An 18443-nucleotide genomic window follows, 5' to 3' on the forward strand; every position below is an offset into this window, starting at 1 on the left:
TTCACAAAACAAAAAATGCTCGCTCTCGCCGTCAAATGAATGCAACTGCATAATCTAACACTTTACAACAATCAAAACCCATATTCTGGCTGCCAGTGAGGGTAATAAAGCGCGTTTAATGCCTCATTAAACAACCGTTCGGTTTATGATGCCATTCTGCGATACAGGTTATTCTGCGTTTTGTCTCCGGCATCTGAGCAAGTTTTACTTTCAGTTCGGGAGCAGCATACAACTGTGACAAGGGAACAGAAACACAACCGCCGTCCATCGCGATCATTATTTTCTGTGACTGGTGGTTAATTTAAAACAATTCTACAAGAACCGGACCAATCGCACGGTGGTTGGTAAAAGTGGGCACACTGGCGTATCAGGTCGGAGTAAGGCGAGACATGACACAAAAATAGCAATATTCGTCGCTTTCTCGGAGGTCCATGAGCTCTGAAGGGTGTTCAAAGAGTACGCCAATTCCAGGGGGGGCTTTTTTCTTTTGTTTTTGGTACCGTCTGCATTAATGCATAATAAAAAAAACTTCACGGCACGCCTCGGTAAACCGAACTCGTCTTTCTTTCTTGCCATTCACAGATCATCTCCTGCCACCGGAAGTCGGGTGGTCATACTTCAGTGCTGAATAAAACGGAACATCAAAACCCGTCTGCAAGACATGCATTTCTTGCAAGCGTTGCACCTGCTTCATATTAAAATTTGGAGCGAAATTCCTACACAACACGATGTTAAAGGGAAGTATGTACTTTGGCCTTTCGGTTACCGTTCACCTCACTCATAACTGTATATTCGTGAAATTATTAATCCCACATCAGGCAGCTCTCACACGGAGGCTTTCTTCCCAGGAATATAATCGAGCAGAGCATGATGCAAACTTATCCGACTACCATAAGCGGTACTTTTCAGCTTTCTGCTCCTGCGAAAGCGATCCGCAACCGTTGTATAAAGCGATTAACGATGATACGCGCCCGGGACAGGATGATAAAAACGAGATTGGATCAACGCGCAGCTTCCACAGAACGGGCATCGTTCCTGCGGTTTGGGCTCATAATTTCGGAACGATCATTGAATTCGGCAGTGATTCGTGGTCAACCGTTTTGCCTCGTTTTGCCATTTTTTGGAGCAACGATGCGAGAGAAAAAAAAACTATCACACAGTCACCCCAAATGCCGACACCATAATCTTCGCGGGAGGGAAAGAGAATGAGAGTTTATCCGAAATTGGAAAGGACGGAAAAGAACAATCTTCACGCAAATTACCGTCATTTAGCAGTGGCTTTCGGACGAGGCAAGGAAATAAAAAATTTGCAAGCCAAATTATACTCTTCCTCGAATCAATCACGATCGTTCCCGCAAAACTTTCCCGAACACAAAATCATGGGACAATATCGAGACCCTTTCAAGAGAGGATTGATTGCAGAAATGTATGTGAACATGTTGCTTTATGATTAGCCTCTCCATCATTTATTGGAAGAAGGGATAGGAATATGATCGCTCACAGTAAGCCGAATAATTACAACGTGCTAGAGAAGAGCCATCGATGCAAGAGCATTGATCCTTATTCTATTATTTATTACCTAGCATGCTCATGGCGACATGCACCGAACTTATCATCTCTAATCAGTGTAGTTCATTCACCGGAGGGATATTGAACAGCTGTATCTGATAAATTTGTTATTAGTATCTATTGCACCTGCGCTTGCACGAAAGCTTCCCCAGCGGGAGGATAAATTATGTAAATATAGGTCATTTACCCCACATCGTCCCAATAATATCGAACATGTTCGCGTGACAGATACACGCAAAAGCGTGAGGCATTACCTAATACACTGAGACTGAGACCGCTGCCAGGTCGTCCACTTCGGATGGCATTCGGACTGGCGGATGAACCAGCATATCCGGCGGAACCGGCCGCCGTGAGCGATTTCCGCAAGCCAGCCGTCTCATTTCCACCACCGTTCCCGGGCAGGAGCGCGTTGCCGCTGGCACCATCCGGCGGAACGGCTGCTGATGTCATATTTATGGGCATTGTCGTCACATACGCACATGTGGCATGTGTGCGGTTAGTTTGTGGTTCTTTTCACTTTATGCCACCAAAATCGACAGAGAATATTCACTACTCGAATAATTCATTGATGCTGCCGAATGCATTAGCTCGAATTTTACGATATTTCACTCGCCTTCGATCATCTCTTTTCCAGGCCGGGCACGTGCAGAGTATGATGCGCACCAATACACTACGGATGCTCGCAACAAGAAAACATAAAAAAAAGCACACACGATCACCGCTCGCAACCGAACGCGAGGGAATTATCATTCATCGGCGAACCTTCGCACGGCACAATCACACTCGTTGGCGATGGGCACTGAATTATTATTGCTTTTGCTATTTTATTTTCCCATATTCTTTTACTCTTAACGCAGGCTCTCCGCTTCCGGCATCGGTTGAATCACTTTAGGCAACGGAAAAGCAAGGGAACGCGCATCACTACAATATAATACTCGCGCCCGAACCGCAGGGCCTGACGAGGAGGCTAAGAAAAGACAAAAAGAGCAATCAAACAAACAAGCCTTCACGCACGGCTCCGCACATGGAATGTAACGATCACCGTCATTGATCACTAGAGCTGCCACACTATTTAGCATTATCAGGCTGGACGAGCATCCAACGCGGCCCTTGGCGAGGAACCGTTGAAAAGATCGTCGAAAACGACCATCAGAATTAATCTCTTCCGGCCTGATAGCGCCCTCGGTGCAGCCTTTCTGTTTTCCTTCCTACCCTAGATGATGTTCGTCGTTAAATAAAGTTGTCTCAGCACCACCGATTCCATAACCTACTGCACAATCGGAAGCAAACGCGTGTGATCGAGTTTTTGTATTACATTAAAACATAAAAATCAATCTTTCCTCCATCCGCAACGCACTCGGGTTCTCGCTCGTTCCATTATTTATCGATCGTAACCAACATCAATTAATCAACGATCACTCCCGCTCACACATACAACCGCGTACATTTAGAAAATTAGAACCAAAGCGCAGTCTCACGCTGCCGGGAAGCTCGCGTTGCCCAGCCTTAACCCGTTCTGTTCGGAGGCTCTGAGCATTCGCGCTGGCCCTTAACGTTCCTTTCTCTGCTTGCAGAAGCCGGTTGATGGATTCGAAGATGGCGAAGATGCTACAAAACGTAGCTCGGTGGCTTCCACAGCTCCGGAAACTACATGCGTGAAAGAGATCCACGAGCTGACCCTTTTTACTCTGGTGTGGAGCACAGCCTCTCTGCACTCATGCTTTAGCTGGCTCTTTAATTCCGTCTCCAGCTCGAGTGCATTGAAATCGAAGCTTGGTGAACGGTCGTTGGTCACACACGGTCGATGAAAAGCTCGCGTTTTCGTGCCCCGTCTGCTCTGGCGCATCTGATAAACTCGCAACCACCGCCTCGCATCACTCCTTCGCAGTGGCCCTTTATTCCATTTTCTGTACAAAGAGCACAAACTTGGAAGCTATCTTCGCTAACATCGCGCATAACTGTCTCAAATTAATTACACTTCCTTTCGACGGTACGCTCGATTCGATCTCGGAAAAGGCTTCTTCCAGCATCATCACAGATGGTGCATAACAACGTAAAACGGAGCTACGGGAAGCTTCGCGCGAATGTATGACTGAACCAGAAAAGGAACCTAATTAAATTCCGTTGCATTGTAAACAAACACCTCGAAACAGCGTTTACTTTTCCATGTTGGAAAATGCACGGTGTTTTGGGCTCTTCTTCATGCTTTTCCCAGTAAAAAAATTCAAACTAAATTAATCGAGAATGCATTCGATCTCTGTCTCGCTGGCTGCTCTTGATCGATCATGCATGAAGCCAAATTTCATTTATTTCGTTTTCTTATCACCACAGCACAAGCCTCGATTAGTTTGATTGGCTTTAATGAAGGACGTAAACGCAACCGCACACACTCGCAACCGTTTAACCGCACAACCAAGTAAAAGGTTCACGCACAACCAACGCACTGGAATGCACTGGAAGATCAGGTTTGTTATCAGCAACCCACGAAGCGCGGTGAAGTTTTTCCCGTTTCTTTTTTACCTTCACGGCGGGCACAAACGACACTTGTCGAACACCGGACGGAAAACCCAGCTGGGTGAATTGATAAAATAATCTTTAGCCGTATGTGATCACACGTTTTCAGCAAGACATTCAAAAAACTCGTTGCTTCAGCACGCACGCACGAATCGCCTCGTCCGCAGCGGACGATGGTCGAGTTAAAACTACTGACTCGACTCAGCAACGTTACCGGTTCGTATCAACCAGCGTGAGCAATAGAGAGAGACCAAGCGCTGGAACCAAACGGCACCGTAGAGAGACAGCGAGAGACACCTCGACCAGATGGAGAGCGACTCAATGCGTTCTCCAGCGAGCATGGTGGATACGTATTCGCTGGCTCCAGACTCCATGTTCCCATGTTTGAAGCCACTTGATCGTGGGTTAAAAGAATAGCCTTCCTTGAGACACGATCAAGCTCAACTTCAGCATCACAGCTTTTGAGCTTTGGTGCAACTAAACGCACCCCGTTTGTTCGAACTCTTTGCGTTGCGCGTACCAATTGAGAGAGCGTTAATGTGGGAGAGAGAACTTTCAACTTATGCTCGCTGTAAGAGCATAGCCCGTTGGAAAGGTACGCTATCGAAAGTATGCTCTGGCTGTTATGCTAATGCCAACATGACTCAAAAATCGAGCATGTTCATAAGGAATCTCCGAGAGGCGACGTGATGAGTTGTTTAAATTTATTTATGCGATAGCAATGTAAAACGTTTACAGTAAAATAAAACAACAAGTACTTTTCAAGTGTTACACTTTTCACTTTACCAAATCACCCTCTGTTTTCACAGAACAAATTTTTCAAAAAACTTTTATCAAAATCATCTTCAATAAAATCAACTACGGTTGACGGAGCAGCAAAACTTCTGATAATATTCTTATTATGTAATGAAATATCTAACAAACATTAAATTACGCAAAGTACGCGATGATCATAATCATCCTTAAAAGGAATGCAATTTGCAATCGCAATGGCAAACAAACTAAATTTATCCCACACCCGCATCCGATTACGAAAGCAGCAAACCTAAATTTGTGATCAAAGGCAATAGGCTCCACACGGCTGCAGAGAACCGCCTGAGGCAACATGCAACACCAACAGCGATGTAGGTGATGGTTGTTATGATAATAATCACACGCGAATGGAGACCGTTCTAACGATTCGTCAGACGCTGCTGCCCGAGCTAAGAACAACTTGTTTTTAGAAGCTTGAACCTGGCGTGGGCAGATTGTTCGATTTCAATCGTTCAACTAAAAGAAACCCACCAGTGCAGCTTTAACTGCCTGCTCGTTGTTGTTTTTTTTTATATACACATCCATCCCTTCCCTAGTCTCAACAATCCACCGAACTCCACATTCCGCCGATCAAGCTGGCATATGATCTCCATCAATGAACCTACAAACGCAGCAATGTGCAGCTGAATGGAGTTTTGTTCTAGAAGCACAGCACGCGGTCGAACCGGTTCAATGCAGTGAACCACTTCAGACATGTCGACGACAAGCCAAACTCAGCATGCAATTCGAGACTCGGTAATTACTGGCACGAAACGTCGGGGCAGAAATGAAAAAGTTGCTCTCGATCGTGATACACAATCGGCTGCAGACAATCAGGCTCCAGGATGGATTTATTATTTAGAAATAATGTTGAACAAATGCTAATGGATGTTGAGCAAATGTATAAAAAAACATGTTTGTCAATGCTTTTGAATTGTAATTAATTAATTTTAAAGTTGCTAGTTATCTGGCACCAAATTCAGCAGTGTAATTCTGAAACCATAATACATTTAGATAAATTCAGTTAAGTTTTTTTTCTACTAAAGACCACTGCTTAATATTGATTTTAATCTTCAATATATAACAGCAGCAATATATTCGCTGCCTTGAATTGCAGCTCTCAATCGATATCGAAAGTGTCAGAGTTGCGAAAAGAAGCCATCATTTGGTGTCGAGTTTGCCGTCGAATTGGTGACAGGATTACGATTGTCACCGACTCGGCAGTCGCTACGAACGCCACGGTTAATGATTTATTACACCTTCGAAGTACCTCCACCGACATGAACTGTTTTCTTTCACCCTTCTCCAGCGGAATGATAATTTAACAATTCGCACACAAAGCGCAAAAAAAACATCGTACATAGTTCCGAAGTGTGGTGTGAGGCATGGGCGTGAACTGCCCTTCCCGTGGGCTGATAAGAACGATCGCTGGGGCGACGAAGGAAAAAAGACAGATGCCGATCGACGGGCTGTCAGTATGTCATGTCTTTATCGATTCACGGTTGGCTAATTTGATGTAGATATATTGGCATCGGTCGTGTCGCCTTGAGGTGACATTTGGGAGGAAACGCTTATCACAACGCTCGTAGGATGTAATTTTTCAAAGCGAAAAAAATACTCTTTTGCGTACATCGAAGCTATCCATTGCTGTATGTTGTCCAACTATGTTGCCGAATGATACACAGATGGGGAAGGATTGCGTTTGCGTATGCAAATTTTCATTATGATAAGCGGCACATCATCGGTCGTTATTTATGCACGGAAACATGCCCAAATCACAAATTTCACACGCGTGGTAATTAATGAATACACAAAAAAGCATTATAACCGTGCAGTGATAAACGAAGCCTGTTAAATTAATTCTCTACACCACCGAACAGCGATAGTGATGAGCGTAACACATTCCGTCTTCTCACATTTCCTGACGTGCCAACAAAGAACGGATAAACATGTTTTACATAAATCTTCCCCAAAAGACGCCTCGCAGAAAGTCTACACAGCAAAGCGACCGGCAACAAAGCATTTCGGTCTCATGATAACGTCAAATAAAAGACACTTATATTCGGGACCGGTAGCAGCAGCGCATCATTATCTCGTCGACTCAAACCCCCCCCCGCTATCGGCGACAATTTATTATTGATCATTTTTATTCGTTTGGCATACGATCATTTGTTATGCATCAAACATGCGTGCTGTGACATGCTGAGAGCTTGATAAAAAAAAACCTGCCCAAAAACCACATCCGTCCTGCGTATTGTCAGTTCCAGCGACAGGCGAGCAAAATTAGCATCAGCGGCAGAAACCGTACTCATCTTCCACGAGCTCTCTACATATTACGAAATAAAACTGTCTACCAGCACAATAAACCGGTTGGGTTCAAACAAAACCGATACGACAGGAAAAAACGGAAAGCGAGCGAATGTGGCCAATGGGATCACTTTTTCCACCGATGGGGCCCGTCCATCAATCGAGCGTCCTTACCATCGATCCCTGGAGTGGCCGTAAGCGGAACCCGCCTTGCCGACCGATGCAAGCCATGACAAGGAGATTGCTTTAACTTTCGGTGGCCGTGAATTGTGCGAAAGCACAGGCGAAATCATTAATCACCCGGCCTGGTGCACTCTCCGGCAGCCGTCTGCTTGTTTATGGGTATTGTTACGAAATGATGCAGCTCCAAGGCGCGGTGCAGCATAAGAGTGATGCATTATGCTACAAACAGCTTGATGTGGTTTTTGCAAATGCATTTTTATGCGAAATAAGAGGACAATCCGTTATTCTTAAAGTAATTTGCAATTTTTCACTTTCCCAAAACGCTGCAAATTGATCAAATGGAACAGAAACTCAAAATAGAATGATAGAAACCTACAAATTTCATGACAATTCAGAATCATACTACCACGTAGCCGCAAAACATACGATAAATATGTAAATGTAGTTGATAAAATGTTTGATACGTTAATACATTTCTTCGCTTGCTGATTGCTGTTTCCACCTCTCGGCTATCATTCAGCCTTATCGATGTGATTCACACCACTTACATCATCCGTTCTCAATTAACTTAGACCCATCAGGACGACGCACGGACCTCGCTGAAGTTCAATTAAATTCTCGTTATCTGCTTTTGTCGAATTTTGATCCCCAATCCTGGCGAATGATTGCGAATTTCTTTTTAATCTTTGCATTCCCCGTGCTGGCTGGGTTCGCGGCTCCAACCAACGAGCCTCAGCCGACTTAGGCCGGCTTAATACTGCCCGAAGTCCTCACGCTCCGTCCGTCGAAGGAGGTGGAGCCAGCAGAAGTGTTTTGGTTTGTTTAATTTTTATTTTTTAATTCTTTCGCCGCCCAAGCCCATTATTTCACTTTCCGCTTCGGTTTGCATTCGCTCCCTCCGGTTTGATTATGCGCTTGGTAGAAATTAACTTCGTCCCCTTGAACCGCTGCGGCGGCATTTACGCGAGCTTGTTGTCGCGTAATTGCAACCATCGCGTTTTCCCGCGCACGGAACGCTCGTATGCACGCGTGTGCACCAACGGAAAAGGTCTCCCGCTCGCGGTGGCGAGGGGATAGTAATGCACAACGATCGATAATTTCACGGTCATCCGAAATGTTCGCAACCCTGTGTGCAACAAGTGGCCGGTGAATAGAAGTGACCCAAAACAAAAATAAGCGCAGAAGGGCTGTTTCTCGCGGTTTCCACCAGGGACCCTAGCTGATCACACCAACGGGCAGCAAACCTTGAAACGCCTGACCTTGATCGATGAGATAACTGAGGCAGGAATGTGCTCAAATCTATTAAGGAACAATACTTCATAGCACACGCTGAAGGCTGTCCTCCGTCGCATCGTGCGGATCTGTATTTCTCTACTTGAAGACAGCAAGACCTGTTCACTTCAAAGCCCAGATAATGCTGGCAGCATTCGACGTCCAGCTGCACAACCATTAGTCCGTACGGTAAACGCCTACTGGCCTTGGTAGAATGTGGAGCAATGCTGTATTTTGTTGCTCACTTTTTCACTTATCATTAATACTTATGCTGTCAATGCGATTGCGATCACACAGCGGGCAGCGTACAACAGAAACTCGTGTAAAAATCGCCCGTTGGAGCTGTCGAAAAGTGAATTTTCATGCAGGACGTCGTACATCTGAGCGGTGTGCATTCGCAACTCCCAAGATCCGTGTCGATGGTAATTAAAATAAATGAGCATCGAAGACGAGAAACTACACTTTTTGCCTTGAAAAATAGATCATAATCATTGTTGGTGTTCCGCACTATGATAAAGATAGTAATCGCTTGCTTAATGAGAAGCAGTGGCAGTGGTGTATGTGAAGGGAGTTCTATTCAATAAAGCTTTTGAACACTAATTAAGTTTTGAGTTGCTAAAAAAGGTTTTGAAATAAAACTGCATAATATTCTACACAAATCTTGTGAATGTTCTTTCTTGCTCTCCATTCCGTAAAGCAATCAATAATCAGCATTCAAGGAAAGCCATTTATCAACTGACTAACAGAAGCTACAAAGCGATACAAATTTAATAACATTTAAATTCTACTCCCATTCATTGGTTTACAACATGGAGAGGGTATCGGTTGCAGTGTTCAGCAGTCATAAATTCCGGCTTCCTTTCGGATACCCACTAACCACCCAATAACATCAGCATACAGCGTCAAGATGCCGAAGGGCTTGCAGGAAACAACCAGGGACGGTGAACTGAGTTGAAAATTGATTTTGTTTTAATAAACGAACCATAAACGGTTTTGTTCGACCAGTCCTTGATCAAAACGATCGTATCGCATATCCGTGTGCAACAAATCAGCTGCCAGCATAAAGGGAAACAGAACTTGGCAGAATCGCATAAACTGCAGCAACCAAATGCTCCCGAGGGCAGTAAATTCATTATGATTTTGATGGAGCTCACACATTGGTTGCTAAAAAAACGCAAATCGAGCCGACGACAATGCAGTTTTAAGGCAACGGATTTTTGCATATGTTGAATCATTGGCATTAACTCTTGACCGGCTTGAGCAGTTCCTCCCAAGTTACAACTCACATACAGCGTGCGACCGTCTCAAATTGAGAAAAAGTCATGAAAATACACAATTTGTACACAAAAGTGACGTAAATCCTTGTGCGACAACTTCATCGGCACTCGTGGCCCACCATGCGGCAACAGCAAAGCGCCCACAAATTGAGACAATTTACCCATAAGGGACGGTACTGCAAGGTACCATTTTGCACATCTCTTGCCGGCATTGAAATTCCATTCCATTTTCAATTACCTTCGATTTTCCACGGCACCGCGAATCGCGGACGTCCCGAGGTGCTATTCCGTTGCAAAAAGGGTTGCCAACGGAACTATAACTTTCCTTTAATTATCGTAAATCATGTGCCGGCTACTGTTTGCCACTCAACAACCGGCCCGCGGGGTGCTTGCAGGTGAAAGCCAGCTTATGCAATACAGGAAAGAAAACCGAGTGGAGGCGTATTCATCATCGTCGAAGAAAGAGAGTAGGAAAAAGGGAACGGAAACCGAACCTGCTCAAGGGCGAATTTTGCAATCGCTCCAATGATAAAACTAATTGAAGCCAATCAAATCAAACATTTAAAAACCACAGTTGAAAATGATAGAAAAAAAATATTAAAATTAAACCATTGAAATACAGGTCAACAAAAATAATTGAAGTATTTTGTTTTGCCTGTAATATTATGACAATGATCGACGATCTTCACGCTACGTGATGATGATGCGAAATAATTGGACGGTAATGCATAGTTATGCTGCTGAATAGCAAAAACGGAACACTGCATCGAGTACAATTGCGCGCCTTTTTTTCTTCGTGCACGTAATTGAATTTTGTATCCAGCCGATCATTGTTTAAGAAAATTAACCCCAACGCCAAACCAATTTTCACTCTCAACCGATGGGAGCAATTATTCCCTCGAACGGAAGACGATTTCTCATACCGACGCAGCCGCGGTTCGTTGCGACAGCAGCAAATTATGTCCCTCCAGGAGGCACTTCTCTCGCTATTATTATTTTTCGACCTTCGTGATTGGCAGCAGGAGTATCATCAGCTTCGTCATCATCATCATCATCATTGTCATAAAGCTCGATTGGCTAAATGACAAATCCAGCAGCAGCAGTAGCAGACACGAAGTCTACCGACGGGCGAGTATAAATGCACCTTACATCATACTCCACGGGGCCACCACACATCCTAGTGAATCCATTGTTTCTTTGGTATCGCATATCATCGTAGATCCCCTGTTCGGTATCATGGGGGCATCGGAAAAGGTTAACGAAGGGCCTTGATTACGCCAAGGCGTCAGCCAAAATTGCCAATCTCCGGCAACCGAGCCAGCGCGCGCTTGCTGCAGTTTCATCGACTGGGGAAGGAAATTCACCACCACCCTTCTGGGCTGTTGAAGCGAACAATTCCCAACGTTCTCGAAAGGACACTTGGGATGCTTGGGATGCTGGTAAGCACAAAAACTTACCGCTCCGTACACGTTCGAGCTCCAATGACAATGCAGCACCGTCAAGGAGCCATAGTGCAGCGCCAGGAATGAGACGAACGTTGCATACAGCTCTAATTATGCTTGCTACCATCATCATCAAACTGCACACGCTACAGGCAGCTCCTTCACCGTTGGTGATTATCTTTCGCTTTCTTTGTACTGTGGCTCATTACATGCGGTGTTGTGCGAGATAGTTGCATTTTTTGTAATTCAATTTTTTATCTGATCCCCCGAGCGAAGACTGCAATCGAACTGCATGCTTCCCGCAGTCGGTGGTTTGAAAGAATCAATTTTCTTGCCACTCCTAGCATCGCCAGCCGTAGCACACAAAAGAAACCTTGGTTCGGCACGATAAGGCTCACTCATCGTTCGGTCTTTTAGTTGGCACGATTGTTTCTGCCGGTTTCATTTACAAGACCCGTATTGGCACAAATGAAGAAACAAGAGCAAAATCGTGAATGTAAAAGTGACAAAAAAGATCAGCCTAATTTTCGCAACAAAACGAATCGCGAAGTCATGTATCGGGCCCGTCTGAAGCCGCCCGGAACGTGGTTTGCGCCTTAATGGAATGATAATAATGATTATGTCGGTGATGATGATGATGATAACGAAGATAATGATGATAAAAAAAACAGCCACCACTGTACCTTTCGTCGGCAAGTGAAAGTGAATCTCCGGCGAGCTGAAGGACGTTTTGCCTGGCGAGGGTTTTCTATGAGCATTTCCAAACCTCGATCATCGTTGCCATGTGCGGAGCTGTATTCCCTGCACATGTGCATAAAAGGGGAACAGGCCAGACACAGAACATCACAATGGTTGCTGGGCGAGTGTCCTTGGACGATCGCCACACCATTTTTAATACAGGTAACTCTTACATTTCAGGAGGAAAAAAGGGAAGCATCGGGTGTTTTTTGTGCTCTTACATTCATGTGATAACTATTATTCCGCCGTTTAGTATGGTAATCTACCTTACTACGTCAGCAACGTATTATTATACCAGCAGCAACATTATCATACCTCTTGGTTGTATTTACAATCCATAACCCATACATATTTTGTAAAACTGTTTACCTAAGCACGATACATACATTGTTCAATTTTTCTTATGTTACTCCTGATGTCAGAAATATTATGCCATTTGGTATTAAAACAGACTATGACATTAAAATGGTCAAACTCAATAAGTAGAACTGTTATAGTTGTTAACGTGAAATAAAAAAGAAATGATTCTTTCAATTTTATTTGGAAGAAAAACGAATTTTAATCCAAATCGATTTAAAGCTCAATATTTCTGTTCACAGCTTTTTTTACGTTATGAAATCATTTCCAAAAACGTACTGGCGAATCACATAAAATCGGATTGAATTTTAAAATAAACATTACCTCATGAACATTTGAAAAGTTATAAAAAAAAGAATCTTAAATACAGCCACACTGTAGATCCACCAACGGTGGGGCAAGATTACTTCCATCACTAAGCAGTTACGAGGCAATCTGCGGGCTTATCGTCACACGCGCCAATAATGTAGGTCCCGCACAAACCGGAATCAATAAAACAACCTCAACAAAGCGGCGGTCGCATTCCATCTGCGATAAGTACGCCGCCAAGACACGGACTTCATTCACAAGCCACGCATATTGTCATTCATCCCACGGCCAGCATGGCGACGGTTGCAGATGTGTTTTCTTTTCTCATCTAACCGCTTGCTTCATCAATTCACGCGACCTCGGTTCCACCATACCCGAATCACGCTACTCGCGAGCCCTTAATCGCGGTTCCGACTCGTCCGCTGATAACAATGTTGTCAGACAACGTTTTGCTGCCACGAAGGCCACAAACTGCTGGAAAGGGGTTTGTAAGCATATTTACCGAATACCGATCTCGTACCGCCCTCGTAATCCTGCCCGCGTGCTGCTACCGGTCGCGTCCCCATCCGTATCCGGCGTGACTTTCGAAACATGCTGCTCCGGTTGAATTGTCGTCTCGAGTGCCACCCACTGATGCGTTATCACACCCCACACAGCCCCGGTTGGCGTCAACCTGCCCGTTTCAAGCGACTATTTTTAAGAGCACTTTTCGCACAAATGGACACCGACCGGTGCCGACGTGAATCACTCCCGCAATTGCACAACACCCATGAGGAACGGAATAGATTTGCGTTAATCCCGCTGACGCACTCGCGCGCACGCACACACACACACACACTGTGCCTCTTTCGCTAATTCAACTCCCTCACAGGATCACTGGGTATAGGAAAGCACAGCTTCACATTTGACACAGCGTCGTTTGACAATCGTTCCTGAAACAGGAACGAGAAACGAGCACGAGCCGCTACAGAGTGTGGCCATTGACCGTGACGGATCGTGATTAGATCGTCGCAGCAATACCGTGCAACGTATGGCACGATCACATCACACAACCAGGCAGCAGTTTGGACCGAGCTCTGACGCCACCGGACGAGCTTTCGAGCGTCGGTTCGAGTAACGTGCTGGCAAAATACTAAACATCACCATCCACCTGTCAGAGCGTGCAAAAGCGCGAGAATAAAGTTGACGAAGCCACCACAACGACGACGACAACGAGCTGAACGCCGTTCGATCACGTTCAATACACACGCCGACCGGCGCCTACTATACGCGCGAAGGCGTGCAGATTTGTTTTTGCTTCATTTCAAATCATCGCTATCCTCTATTTGCACTGGGCGGTTTAACCTACACAAAAGCCTTCCTAACCCACCCCAGTAGGCCGTCGTTGGTGCGCGTCCAAACCGCTCCTACTTGGACATACACACTCCCGGACGAGAAATGATGCGAATAGCGTTCGCTTTGGTATTTTGCTGTGCGTTTCCTCGTGTGATAACGAGCAGCCGGTGCGCACACACTAACGGGCGGCGCCTAGAAGAAAAAAACCGGCCGCGATAATGGTGATTCGCAACAGACGAAAAAAATGTTACCTCGCACCGGTTATCAATTCGCGCAGCGCCGTGGCGTCGGTGCCCTTCGAAAAATGGTGATTACGGATGCATCCATAAGCGTTAATATGCACACGCGGAATTGAACTCCGTCCTGCAACTCAACAGCTGTTCGTGGAGTGATAATCGTTTTTTTTTCTCTCTCTTGCCACAACAACAACAAAACAGTGTCAAAGCTCAATTTTACGCTGACACCTATGAACGTTTTTCATTCGAAGTTTTAAACAAACCCAAAGTAAACGGTTGATCCGTCTGGGTGCGCTTGTTCGTGCGAATTTTACCAAGCAGATTACGCTCCTTCAGAATGAGCGCTTCTACTCATCTCTTGTCCGGAGATCCTTAGACAAATTCACGACGAACACTCCCACTAATTCGATGAATGGCCGTTAATGTGCATTGATGCAAACAAAACATCCAATTTGACATTTAATTTCTCCCCTGACCAGCGCCGTGGGTAAATCTGCCGTTTATCGAGGGCTTATTTGTGTTTCCGTCGAATTCACCGCTGACAAATATGCGTGCGTAGCACACACGAACAAAAACTTATCATAAATTTATCAAACTCTCATAAACTATAGCTAAAGCGATTGTGAGCGATTTTTTTTTCGGGTGGTTTGTTTGATTTTGTTTCGGCCCGTCCATGTTACAAGCGCTTTCCTACCCACGCAAATGCCTTTTTCGCGAATGCGGCTGCAGCTTTGGGGTGCTATCTTTATTTGTTTGTTTATATACCGTTTGCTCTTTGCAAATAGTTTCGTCTGTGAGGGATTATATTCAGGCTCCTACCAAACCGCGAAACAAACAAATTGAGTCAACCGCGCCGACGGTTCTGCCAAACACCTAAAAGATGGCATTTTGCATACGAATCAAAACCAGTCATTCGATGAGTTTGATTTCCTCCAGCGGACGAAGTTTGCTACCCCTTCCAAGGGGTTGGTTTCGCACGCAAATTCAACCCAACGGCCGATGGCTAAATCGACGTCGAGTCGACGAATTTACATTTTTAGCTTTATGACGCTGCCGGTCTCGCACTTGTCCGGGAGACACAGCTCGACGGCCCACACATCTTAGTGCGGCATTTGTCCTGAGCACCATGATGTCAACTCGCCCATGGAGTTAGGTAGGCTAATGGCCATATTTGTGCATGCCGACGAATCGTTACGGACACGTTACGGGGAGTTACCGGGCCGGCGTTACTCATTCGAAAGTCGCTTGTCTCGACGGCCGATGATCTAATGAGGAAACCCGATTTAGATAAGACACAGTTCCCGGTATTGTTTTGCGACACAATTTCAGCTCAAGAGGGGCTTTTTCTGGAGTTGCTTGTTATCACAGAAACATTTTTTTTGTTTTGCATGCTTTAGTCAATCACCTTTGCTAGATGGAATTTTAGCGCTTATCTGCTCTTGGAAATTTGGTCCTATTTTTTCATTGACCTGCCTAATCGAAAGATCAAATGCACCGCTCTTGCAGCATTAGTACTGAGGGAATTATAAATGCCATTTTTAGACTAGCCTTGATTTTCTCCCCCAGCCATAGCCCAATCAATACCCAGCCTGCAACCTGTTCTGCGAAGGCAATAAATTCGCAATAACATCGTTTTATTTGTGGCAATATTTTCCCGGCGCTTCGCTAATATCACAACGCTGTGTCACACTGTTTGCGTTCGGTTGGCGCCTAGTCGGTGCAAAGATACTGATTAATGTACAAATGTGTACCAAGCACATGAACCACGTTTTATGATTTCTCGGTTATCGGTTACAAAGTCATCGCGCAGTGAAATACCCTGATAAAATGATACGGTGTGTGCATTTCAAGCCCATCGATATCGGCAATACCACGTCAATCGATTAATGGAAAAACTTTCCTGTTTGTACGAGCTTTGCTTTTTCCAGGGTTTAAACTCAATAAATTTATGTCCTACGCATGTAAATATTCAGAAGAAATATTCAACATACACGACTTTGTGGTTATGTTATAGTTATACTTTGTGGTTATGTTGTTGTAAACGGCAAATTTTGTATGTCATAAAAAGCACTAACAAGGCAGCGCTGGGCCGTAAAACGAACGCAGCACCATTTAAAAAGAAAAAGGAAATGTACAAAAACAGACGTTTATCAATTTTAAATGTTTAGTAACGCGTTGCCTTTAACAGTCCTCTAATCATTAAGATAATATATAAAGTAAAATACTTTTTATACAACGGTTCTTGATTTTACTTCAAATTTTGCCCCTTGACCTTCTGACCCTTGATTCTTCAAATCTTCTGCCGTTGATTTTACCTCAAATTTTGGTAAAAAAAAAAAGAAAGCTTATAAACTCTAAAATAAAAGGTAAGGATTTTTTAATCACTTACGTTTTAGGTTTGAGGCAAAGCACTATCGCTTCAGCTCGAGCTTTTCATCAATTTCAGAGTATGCCTAGAACTGCTCATCGTCATTCCCGCACAGTTTGAGACCAAAACATTCAAATGATAGATAAAACATTCCTACCTTTCTCTGCAATGTCCTGCAGTTCCGCTTCCGTTTCCTCGGTGAGGTCGTCCCACCAGCGCACGCGCGTTTTCTCGCTCGTCGAGTAACGAGCAAAATCGAACGAAGAATTCATCGAGTTCGGTTCGTAGAACGAACTGCTCCCCGACGGCAGCTCGTCGACGATCGAGCTGTTCATCGACAGAACGCCACCCTTCGTCGAGTCGAGCAGATTTTCGTTGCTTTTCACAATCGCACCCAGCTCATTCCAGGCGCCGGAAATGGCCGTCCCGACGCCAAATCCATTCAGCTCACCGTAACACGCAGCCGTCATAATTTTGGGCAACTTCTGCACCGGTCCACCACCCGTCGCGAGCAACAGCGCCTGCGTGTCTACCGCGATCGTACGATCGATCGCGGACTGAGGCGTTCTCTCACGTGGTTTCTTCTTAACAGTAGCGTAAATCTCGATCTCCTCGTACTTCTCGTGCTCCGCATCGCGATCGTACGCAGGATATGCGAACACGTGCGACAATGGGTTGAATTGTGACTGCTGATGCTGATGCACATCGGCGGCCACGATCAGCTTCCGTGCGGTGTGGTGATTCTCGACCATATTGTTGTTATAATTCACACCAACGGAAGGTTTGCTGTAGATGTGGCTCAGATCCTCGTACGATTCGATGTCCAGGATGGCGGATTCGTCCAGGGTGGTGATGAATTCGGTCGCATCTTCGGCTTCCCAGCAGGACCGTGATGCAGCAGCAGCGATGGCGGACGCTTCCGTTTCGAAGTCGATGTCGATGAGTTTTGTCGCCTTGCGAAGCACTTCCGCCGGAAGCGATCGAAACGCTTCAGACTGCGTCCACGGTTCGTACATCGACACGGGACGACCGTTTTTCTTTGGCGTTGAGCAGTGATGCGGCAGTCCGAGGACGAAATCCGGTACCAGTTGGTCTGGCTTGAGGATGGCCGCATATTCGGGGTGTTCCGGGTTGGAAGGAACGTACGACATGTTCATCAGGCCTCCGCAGGCGTTGTCTACGGTGTCGCGACCATTGTCCTGATCTTCCTCGTCGTCTTCTGGGATGCTCACGAAGCCCTCCATCATGCGGTCGTCGATCGACGTGTCCGAGAGGAGCGATTCATTTAACAACTTTTCTTGCGATTGATCCATTTTGATCATCGATTCAAAGCCATGAGGTTCGTATCAATGTCGTTTAATCAATAGTATCTGAAGAATGAATTAAAACATTCTCAATTTTAGATTATTGTGTATATTGTTACGGGTTTACAAATTTTATTTAATATTATTTATCTACTATTTTAATGATATTTCGGTTGGGCTTGGAAACGAATGGGCATTAAAATGAGTATTGTGTGTTTTCCAAACATTACGTCTCATACTGATATGATTGCCAAAACATTCGCAATAGACGAACCTCCACGATTTAACGATAAGATATGCACCGAGTCTGTTATGCAGTTAACCAAATAATACCGAAAAAAAACATCCCCATGTGAGTAGCCCTTGTGCTGCTCCTTCCATTGAAATTGGCAACCGAATTCCTGTGGGCCTGATTCAGCGTTCATCGACCGCTCGTGCAT

At 45.0% G+C, this 18443-nt stretch overlaps 1 protein-coding gene across 1 annotated transcript in view; it reads right to left on the reverse strand.

Annotated features, from left to right (window-relative positions):
• Window positions 1-18012, reverse strand: part of LOC128721349 (protein TANC2) — a 101049-nt gene extending 83037 nt beyond the window's left edge. Inside the window, exon 1 of the mRNA XM_053815093.1 lies at window positions 16857-18012. Within this exon, the coding sequence (XP_053671068.1) occupies window positions 16857-18012 (1156 nt within the window). The remainder of the gene's footprint in view (window positions 1-16856) is intronic.
• Between the last annotated feature and the right edge of the window lie 431 nt (window positions 18013-18443).

This window comes from Anopheles nili, chromosome 2, assembly GCF_943737925.1.
Source record: "Anopheles nili chromosome 2, idAnoNiliSN_F5_01, whole genome shotgun sequence".
NCBI lineage: Eukaryota > Metazoa > Arthropoda > Insecta > Diptera > Culicidae > Anopheles > Anopheles nili.